The 9830-nt window shown below is 57.9% G+C and overlaps 1 protein-coding gene across 1 annotated transcript; it reads right to left on the reverse strand.

Moving 5' to 3' along the window:
* Positions 1 to 4546: 4546 nt before the first annotated feature.
* On the reverse strand, positions 4547 to 9321 carry LOC115598854 (ubiquitin carboxyl-terminal hydrolase 36-like). The gene is given in 10 exon segments (XM_030457176.1): positions 4547 to 4594; positions 4811 to 4916; positions 6325 to 6425; positions 6639 to 6774; positions 7475 to 7557; positions 8123 to 8193; positions 8353 to 8458; positions 8460 to 8518; positions 8599 to 8709; positions 9162 to 9321. Coding segments are annotated over 10 exon segments (981 nt in total).
* Positions 9322 to 9830: the final 509 nt, after the last annotated feature.

Below are 9830 nucleotides of genomic sequence, written 5' to 3' on the forward strand. Positions count from 1 at the left end.
CCCCGTGTGCCAGAGCAGTCCCTCTGCCCAGCCCACCCCTGCCCCCCCCCAGGCCATTCCTTTCTGCCAGCCAGGAGTCCCGGGGGGCCGAGGTGCAGCCAGAGCCACAGGCAGACGGGGTCTGGCTGGGGGTACTGTGACCCCTCCGTGCCGCTGCCAGGGCCCAGGCGGGCCGGGGGCTCCTGAAGCACCCAGGGGCTGGGGGGAAGAGGGGCCTGCAGAAGCAGCCCTGGCTGTGCCTTAGGGAAAGGGGAAGGAAGGGGGACTGAGCTCCAAGCTGTGCATTCTGCTCTGGGCCAGCCAGGAACAGCTGCACATCCACACTCTGGGCACATGCAGCATCCCTTGTCCAGCCCAGGCCCTGGCACCTGGGGGTTGTCCTCACCAAAATCTCTCCAATCAGCCAGCTCTTCCTCTTCTTGATCACCCTCTTCAGCTTCCTCCAGCCCAGGAACTTGGCACAGATGAGGAGGGCTTTGCAACAGGCCTGCAAAACAGCAGCAGGTGAGAGCTGGCACCACAGCTCAGAGAAGGAGACCTGTCCTCCCCCTCCTCTTGGCAAGGCTGCCAGCTGTCCCCAGCTACTTCTGGGAAGAGGCAGCTGGGGACAGAGCCTGAATGCCCGGGCTTCAATGCCCGAGGCAGGGACACGGGGCAGCCACCACCTCAGCTATGGCGCACTCACAGCCAGCACAAGAGAAATGGGCAAGAGCTGATGAGCTGCTGCCAGGGCTGTGGTGGAGGGAAGGAAGGGCAAAGCAGGTGCTCAGCTTTCAACTCTGTACCTCAGCCATACTCCTGCTCTCAGAATTCATGTGCAGGAAGAGAAAGACCATGACCCTAGATATCTTCTCCTTCATCTCTCCCCTATCCCTCCTCGCCACAGCCTTCATCATCTCCCCAAAGAGGCTGAGGGAGAGCTCTTGCACCTGGCTGGACTCCTGGTAGGAAGGAAGACGGTGTGACTGCAGCAACAGCTTCTCCCCACCCACAGTGACCAAGGCTATTAACGTGGTCAATGTGAGGGGAGATGCTCTGGGGTTGCTGGGCTCAGGGCACCTCTATAGAGGCTGAGGCCAAGGAGAAGCCATGCTGGGTGCAGAGCCCAGCAGCCCTCCCAGCAGAGCCCAGGGGCATGAGGAGGGCAGCAGCCCTGCCCACGTGCTGCCCGCAGGGCTGGGCTGGAGGGCAGCTGTCCTTGCCCCATGCCCCTCTACGGGATCAGGCTCCCACATCAGCCTTACATCACCAAAGAGGGCTGGGAGCTTCTCCACCAGCAGCAGAGCGACGGCGCTGGCCTCTTTCCTCCTCAGGAGAGGCATCATGGTTTGCAAGAGCAGCAAGGCCCCCATCCTGATGTTTGTGGATGGATCCTGCAGGCACACCAGGATGCTCTCCAGCAGAGAGCTGTCCCGCATTTCTCTTGCCTGGAGGAAACGGAGAATTTCTGTGAGGGTGGAGCAGTGGAGGAGCAGCCTGGCACAAACGCCCTGCGTGCTGAGCACCAGCCTCCCACCCGGCTTCCCGGCAGGCACTGCGCATGCCGATGGGGATGAAGGAGAGAGCAAGGAGAGCAAAGGCTCTGTGGCTGAGCAGGGGCTCAGCCACCCCTCTCTCTGCTGACAGCCACCTCCTTCCTCTCAGCCAGGCCCAAGCCAGCGCGTTACCCCTGCCCCAGCCCCAGGCTGCCAAGGCGGCTCCGCCTGACTACGCCTCGCTCACCATCCGCGGATCTCCTGAGAGTGCCACCAAGCCCCCGAGTGCCAGCAGACGGACTGTCTGATTGCCATGGCTCAGGTAGGAGTGGAGGAGGCGCACGTCACTCCGATCCTTTCCTAGGCCCTGGCAGCCCAGCAGCTGAAAGAACAACAGCGGTGAGAGACGGGCAGAGCTGCAGGACCCTGGCACTCTGCAGCTCCTGGCTACCCCTGCCAGGCTCGGGGCCTGGGGGCTGACACAGCCCCTCCGGGGGCAGCCCTGCCTGTGGACACGTGGGGGTGCTGAGCACTGCCCCAGCAGGAAGGGCTGGATGGAGGCCCCAGGGACTGACTTGCCAGGCAGCAGAGCCCTCTGTCCCAGCTCCAGGGACTGTCATCCCACCCGGCGCAGCCGCCTGTGCCAGATGGACGGCTAGAGGAGCATCTGACAGAGGCACTGCTTCCCACCAGGCTTACCTCAGTATAGAAAGTCATGGCATAGTTCAGCTGCCATTCCCTCCTCTGGTCAAGAATCTCCTTGACATGCTGGAACAGGAGGTTGCTGCTTAGCGGGGCTCTTCCTCATCTCTCTGGGCAGGGCAGGGAAAGAAAAGCAGTGCTGGCAGTGAGCAGGGCAGGCAAAGCCTTGCTGGGATTGCCCTGCCCAGCCCAGCCAGGACACGCCTTTGCCCCCAGCCACAGCCTCCACACCACTTGCTGCTCTCTCCCCAGGCAAGGAGCACCCCTTGCCACTCGGATCGCTCCCTGGCCAGCGCTGTGGCTGCAGCCCGGGGCCTGGGTGCCTGGGGACTCCTCTGCTCTCACCTGGCCAGCAAGGTGACTCCACTCTCGAGGGTGTCCACGTCCAGCCATCATGTCCCAGCCGCCCTCTTTCTGGATGTTCTCGACGTGGCCTTGATAGCCAGCGGCCTCCAGCAGAGCTTTAATGCCCTCCACTGCCACCCTGTGTGCAGAAGCAAGGTCCGGTTACACACAGAGCAGGGGCCCTGGCCGTGGGCCCAGGGAAGGAATGGCAGGGGAAGGGGCTGGCGCACCCCAAAGCGCTGGCTTGATCAGCCTGAGGCGGCTCCTGTCCCAGGATCACTGTAGCCAGGGAAACCTTGTAGATCACGCTCATGAGGAGCCTGGGGAAGAGCAGTTGAAAGGATCTCCTGACAGCGGGGCTGCTGACTGAGTCTGGACAGACCCTGCTTTGCCTGCAGAAAGACACAGGGACAGCTCTCAGTGCAAGGAAGCTGCTGGGGCACTGCCAAAGCCCCTGGGCTGCACGTGGAGTGCGGCTCAGCACCGGCCCAGCCCACAGAGACACCCAAGGAGGCTGTGACCCATCTGCCAGGCTACAGCCCAAGCAGCCCTGGGGGACCCCTCCTGCTTCAGGGTGGCCCCACAAGCCTCCCTGGGCCAGCACGGTGACCCCCCCTCTGGCACCCAACTCTGGCCCCTGCCCCAGGTTTCCAGCTGCAGTGCGGGGCAGGGGGTGCAGGCAGTGGGGAAGCAGAGTGCTGCCCCAGATAGGGGCGGGGTTCCTATTTGTCCTTGGGGAGCTCATGGGGCAGCCTCGTGGGGCTGGAACAAGGGGGTTGGTGCAGGGCAGGTCCCTGCTGGCCCTGTCCGGCTGTGTCCCCAAGGCCTGGAGGAGGGGGCTGTTTGGGGCAGGCAGGAGGGGCTTTGCCTCTATTCCTGGGGAGCCAGGAACAGCCTTGAAGGGGAGCAAGACCTGCTCTGGTCACTCACAGGTGGGATAGTACACTTTGCTCTCCAGCCCTGGATCACGCTGAGCAGCCGGTCAAGAACTGTCACAGAGTGCTGGGCAGGGACAGCAGCATCTCCCACATGGCCAGCGCAGCACTGCAAGCCAGAACACTCTGTTAGCAGGGCTGCCTTGGCCACTGTGCTGTGCCTGGGCTATGGAGCAAGTCCCCAGGGCTCTTGGGGCTCCTACTTGTCACAGGAGGGACTGATCATCAGCAGGATCTGAACTGTTTCCTCAGGGCAGCACTCGCTCAGCAGCCCAAGCACGGATCTTAGGAGGAACTGCCCTGGTTCCGTGCGCACGTGCTCCGCGTTTCTGTGGACGCACTTCAAGATTTGTTCGGCCTGCAGGGAACAGAGGGGAGGATGGTGCTGCCACTGGACTGCAACCATCCCCTCAGATGCCACACACAGGGAGGGGTCCCTCCCAGCAGCCCAAGGCCCAGGCTCCCTGGTCAGGTCCTGGTCTTCCACTCCCAAAGATGCAGCACAGAGCTTGGGCCAGCTGTCTCCCCTGAGCGAGCTGAGGCTCCTTACCCGGGGATCATTTGCCACAGCTTCCTGGGAACATCAGCAAAGCCTGGCTCTGCCTTCATGTCCCTGGGTCCCTCCCAGCAGGCTCAGGGAAGAATCCCCACACCACTCTGCCGTAGCCAGGAGGTGGCCAGAGCCCCTTCCCACTGCAGCCTCTGCTCCTTTCTATGCCTCTGGACCCCTCAGGGTGCAGAGGGCTTTGGGGGAGAAACCTCCCTGGGGGATTGCACGGGGGAAACTGTGACCTGCTCTGGAAATGCCAGACCTGCGAGACATTCCTGCAGGCTCCTGAGGACAGAGGGTGACAGGTTGACTATCACATCTCTCAACCACTTCAGATCCTGGTCCTGCAACAAGAGAAGATTATGGGGCTCCTTTGTTGACCCTTGTACTCACAGGACTCTGCTGGTTTGTGGTTTTGTTTTTTGTTTTTTTAGGGCAGCTGTCTGGGAAGGCATCTTTGAGCGTGGGGGGCAGGTGCAACAGGCACAAGGCAGGTGGCAGTCTCTGTAGGTACCTCTCCTAAGTCTTTTGGAGCATCCTCAACCATCTTCTGGCCCTCTTCCTTCTTCCAGATGAATAGCAGGAATCTTTAACAAAGCAAGGGAGCAGGGTGAGCTGAAGGTGCTGGCAGGAGAGACTAAAGGGCCCTTAGCCGGCACCCAGCCCGTGCCAGCTCCCGAGGGCAGAGCCAGCCCTGGGCGGGGGGACCCACAGAGGGGACTGGCACGGAACAGGCCGGGGATGTGCCCAGCAGCCCCTGCCATGCAGGAGCACAGCAAAGCAGCCACAAACCACTCACTCACTGTCTCCTGCAGCTGGGCCACCTTGTTCGGGATGGGGAGACTGATCTCTTTCTCCTCATCCTTCACCCAGGCCAGTGGGAGCCGGCTCCCGGAACTCTGCTCAATCCTGGGGAAGGAGGAAGGCCATGGGGGTGGGCATGGGGGTGGCAGTGCTGCTGTCCCCAAAGCTGCACGGCCTGCGGGGAGAGCCCGTGGGGCCAAGGGGGAACAGGGAGATGTCTGGGAAAGGCTCTGCACGGGGCAGTAAATCTCCTGGGGATGGAGGCTCATGCTGGTATTTCTCAAAACAGGTTAAGAAGCGACTTACTTTGCTTTGAATATGTTCAGATGTAATGGGCAACAGTCATGTGTGAAAGGAACTTCTCTAATCTTTCAGAACTTAAAATGGCTTCAGAAAGGACATTTTACATCTATGGTATTGAAGATGTCCTTTGAACACAAACAGCCCTTGCTATAAATCAGATATACAATGCTATCCAACACAGAGAAATAAGGAACTCTGCCTCCTTAGTTGCTGCTTCTGGCTCAACCACAATTGTCCCACACTGGGCTCAGCAGCAGACAGGGCTGCCCAAGCCCAGGGTCCAAGTGACAAGCCCTGAGACCCTTACAGCAACCAATCTGGACCTACTTAACAAGGCAGCTGACAATCTGCATCCATGAATTCTGTCCTCCTCCACTAAGGAAACGAGCAGCAGGAGCACCACCACGTGCAGCTCAATAACAAACAGGGCCAACCCAGAAAATCCACCACCAGGCTCTCTTAGGAGCCATTTTATACTGAGCACCATGGCAAGGAATACTCATTAGTCCATTTGGGTCACCTGAACCATCCTCTCCACCCCAGGGGCACAGCTGTGTGTCCCCATTCTCACTGTCACATCAACAGCCTGACAGTTGCTGGCCATGTCCAGGCACCTTTTTCTCCTGCTCTCTCAAACCAGGACAGAGCAAAGAAGCCCAAAGGAGTCCAAGGCTACAGCCAAGATAAATGCTGACCCTTGTGTCTGAGTAATAATTTTTTCCATTTCGACCCTCCAAGCACTAAGATCCTGTCTCTTGCTCTGCTTATAAGCTCACCCTTATTCTCTGGGCAGCCTCACAGGAGCATAAGAGGCTAAAGACCCCCACCAGTCTTTAGGGAAACACCTGGGGCGAGGGGCACAAAAAGCCGCCGTAAGCACAGCCCCTCGCAGGTTTCCGCTCCTCCAGAGAGCACCAGCTCCTCCGTGTGGGGCTGGGGGAAGCGGGGCTCCTGCTGGAGCAAGACCTCCTCTTTACCACCCTCTATGGCCTCCTCAGGAGACATTTGCAGCTGGGCAGCAGCCTGAAGCCCAGCAAGGAGAGACAAGGACCGGCATGGGGTCGTTCAGCTTTGACAGCAACTCCGTGCTACTTTGTGGAGGAAATGTTCTCCTCTGACAGAAAGAAGAACACTCAGGAGGATGAGAAGAAAAAGAGCCAAAGCTGGAAGAGGAACACGTTCTGAAGGCCATTTTTACACTAGTTCTAACCTGTCATAAAACAGTAAATAGGCTTCCTGCTGCAGAGCTGTGTTAACATCACAAGGAGTCACAGAGGAGTCATCCATCTTGTACCACAGCCCATTACTGGCCTGCAAAAAGGGCATCAGAGGGAGATGAGCTGCCTGGTTTCTCCACCAGAACACAGGCAGGACACTACAGAACCAAGAGCACTCCAAAACCAATCCCCTCCAGCCCTCAGGAGACCTTCTCCCCCAAGCCTCTGGCGGCCAGGAACACTGCCAGGAAAGTTGGTCTTCCCCAGGACACAATTCCCCCTGCTGAGGAAGCAAGTTGCTCTTTACCTTGATGTAGCAGAAATAGTGTCCCACGTAACAGCTCTCTCCTTTGTGCACCAGCACAGCGTACAAGGAGTAGTGCTGCGCTTCTCCTGCTGTTGTGTATGGCCCAAGATCCAAGACCTTGGGATACCTCACAAACCTATGGAGAGAGCGAGGGGCTCAGAAATGATCCCAAATTACTTGATGACACAGCCTGCCAAGACCAGGACCCAGGTGTGTGGAAATCCAGCTCTGGAGCTGGTCAGCACTACAGCTCCATGTTCTGGTTTGGGCGGCAGGAAACTGTTCTGGGCCAGAGCAGCTCTGTCGGGGCAGAGCACACACTTTTCTTCCCTTGGCAACTCTCCTCTCCTCTCCAAGGAAGGGAGCAGGAAAAACCCACCACGAACAACCCGTGAGGGAGCACACCGCCTGGGGAAACCTCCTGCTCCAGGAAGGGAAGGTTTCCCTCCCGTTGCCAACTTACCTTGGTGATCTTTCCCACCGGAGACATCCTCAAACCTCTTGAGTCCCACTGTGAGAACCTTGGGCGCCCAGTGAATCGTCAGCCTCTTGGAGGCCAGCAGTCACCTGGCCACAGCTGAAAGCAAGCAGAGAGCCAAGTGCTGCAATGGACCCTTGCAATGCCCCCTCCTCTCTATCCCCAAGAAAGCCAGACGAGCTCTCCCATCTCCCACACCCTTACTCTCATTGAAGAACAGTCAGAAGGCTGGACTACAAGAAAGCTGTGTCCCATCACTGTGCACCTCCCCTCCACCAAAGCCTCCCTTGCACTCTAAACCACAGCAAACCCCCAAGGCAGGATCTAACATGAAGATGTTTGTTAGGAATCATCTTACTGGCGACATCTAAAGCCGCTTCTGGCATCCAGCAGCTCGGGTTTCACAAATGTATCAAGAGCTTCAGAAAGAGATGCCGCTGCCTGGGAGAAGTGAGAAAGGAGAGCCCTGAGCTGAGGGAAATGCTCTCCCCCAACCTCCTCACCAGGAGCTGGCGTGACCACCCGGGTGGCTGGGGCTGAGGAGACCCCCGGGCAACCCGCAAGCAGTGCCCAGCAAGCAGAGGCAGCTTTAAAGAGGGCATTCTGCTGAACACTTCCCTCATTCCCCGGGGATTCCCAAGGCCAACAGGAGCTGCCTCTCTGTGGCACTGCTGCGTTCAGCTCCCCCTGGGCTGCAGGCTCATCAAGAATGACAACAACCCAAGTCATCAGCCCAGGAGCCAGATGGGTGCAGAGAGGGGGGAAAAGGGAAGCAGGAGAGCATGTCAAGGGTGCAGAGAGGACCAGGTGTCCTTGTCCAGCTTAAAGCCACCACCTACAGGGTGACCACTGCCACGGCCAACACAGCAGGACACGGTCCTCTTCCACTTGCCACCCACCACCAAGCTCTCATGTGTTCCAGGAGATGTTTTGAAACCAACCCATCGGTTCTGGAAAGCTACAGGGGCCCTGGGACATCCTGAAGCACCACTCCAAATCCTCTTACTTTTATATCCAGAAGGACATCCAGGAAGGGATCGTAGGCATCAGAAACAACTTGGCAGCTTGAGCAGCAGACTGGAAGGGAAGTTGGAAAGCTCAGCGAGAGGGGAAGGCGACCGAATGTGCCGCTTACGCTGCTCATCCCTCCTGCGCCAGTCACACACACAGCTGCTTCCACAGGCAGCGGGAAGGGCACAGCCAGTCCCAGGGAGAGCCAGAGTTGTGGAAAAGTACCTCTGGATCTCAGAAAGCTCCCAAATATCTGATGGATGACGGTGTGCTGACAAGACGTGTCCAAGCTGCCGTCACACAGACAAGCTCTCTGCATGGCGTCCAGAGTACAAGCGCAAGAACTCGTGGGCGTCCTCCTGCACGCCGAGCTTGAAATGTTCTCCGATTTCTAAGAAAGAAGAAGTTGGGAGTTCTCTCCTCCAATCCAAGGAGGGAAGAAAACCTGGCAAAGCACCAGACAGGGCTTACCTGGGAGAGCAGTGATGACGTCCACAGGCACGATGGCAGATCCTGTGGCATGCAGGACCTTGCACACGTGCTCCTGCACTCTGCACATCACACAGTTGCCTGGTCGAACACCTGAAGAGGGACAGAGGGAGGAGGGGAGGGAGGGAGAGAAGATTCTTGGGTTAGCCCAAATATCCCGAGCAGTGGAAAACCTACTGGAGATCCTGAAGTGGTAAGAACAGCCTCCACTCCTCTGCTCTCAAGAGGCCAGTGTCCCGGCAAGTGCCTGGGAACCTTTCTGCAGAAGGATGCTGAACTGACAGAAGTTTTCTGTGCTGGGGCAAAGAGGTTTCACTTGCAGGAGTGGAGACCAAGTCCCAGGGCTAGGAAGAGGTGCCCTTCTGACAGATGTGACAAGTGGCTTCTATGCTAAAAGTTTCTTCTATTCCAAGAAACCCAAGGCTGGGTTTGACAGGGGGTTGATAAAGAAGGCCTGCTTTTCCTCCTGCATCCAGTTCCACATCCTGGGAATCCCTGGGAAGTGCCCAACAGATTGACAAGGAGACATTCATACGAGTACTCACAGGACTGGCTGTGCTCCCGAGAGAGCAGGTAGTCTGCCAGAGATGGGGTGTAGGTGAGGCACTGGAGGACAGCATTGAGGAAGCAGGTATTGCCCATATTCTCGAGTCCTGCTCCAACTCTTGGTCTCTGCTTCTTGTCCTCATTTCCTTGTGGAGCCATTCCAATGGCAACTGCAGGAAATGAACATTTGTAAAGAGAAGAAGCCTTTCTGGTTCACGAAAGCATCTTTCCCAAGTCAAGTTGTTTACAGGAGGCCCACCCAGGGAAACAAGCTCAAACCTCAAAGACAGAAAGTCATGTAGCCTCAGGAGAGGCTGCCATTGAACTTGTCTGGTCGAGAAATCCCTTTGGGAAACTATCCTGTGCCCTGCCAGCCTGGCCAACCAGCCCCACATTCGAACTTGTGTGCCTGCAGAGCTGCAGGCTGATGGCCCTGCTGTCCCTGTCACAGGACTCCATCTGACAGCAGTGCTCAAGGCCCTTTGGAAAGATCACCTTTGTGTGTCCCCTTGTCTGCAGAGGAGCTGCTGCTCACCTGTGGTGTTAGGCAGAGGGAGCCGAAATGAATCCTTCCACAGCACTGGGAGAGCCGGGAAAGCCACAAGAGCTGGGAAAGGAAAGACCTCTCCTTGTTCCGTACCCTGACCTGAGCTCCTCTCTCCTCTGTC

Source organism: Calypte anna, chromosome 10 (assembly GCF_003957555.1).
Source record: "Calypte anna isolate BGI_N300 chromosome 10, bCalAnn1_v1.p, whole genome shotgun sequence".
Classification (NCBI taxonomy): Eukaryota; Metazoa; Chordata; class Aves; order Apodiformes; family Trochilidae; genus Calypte; species Calypte anna.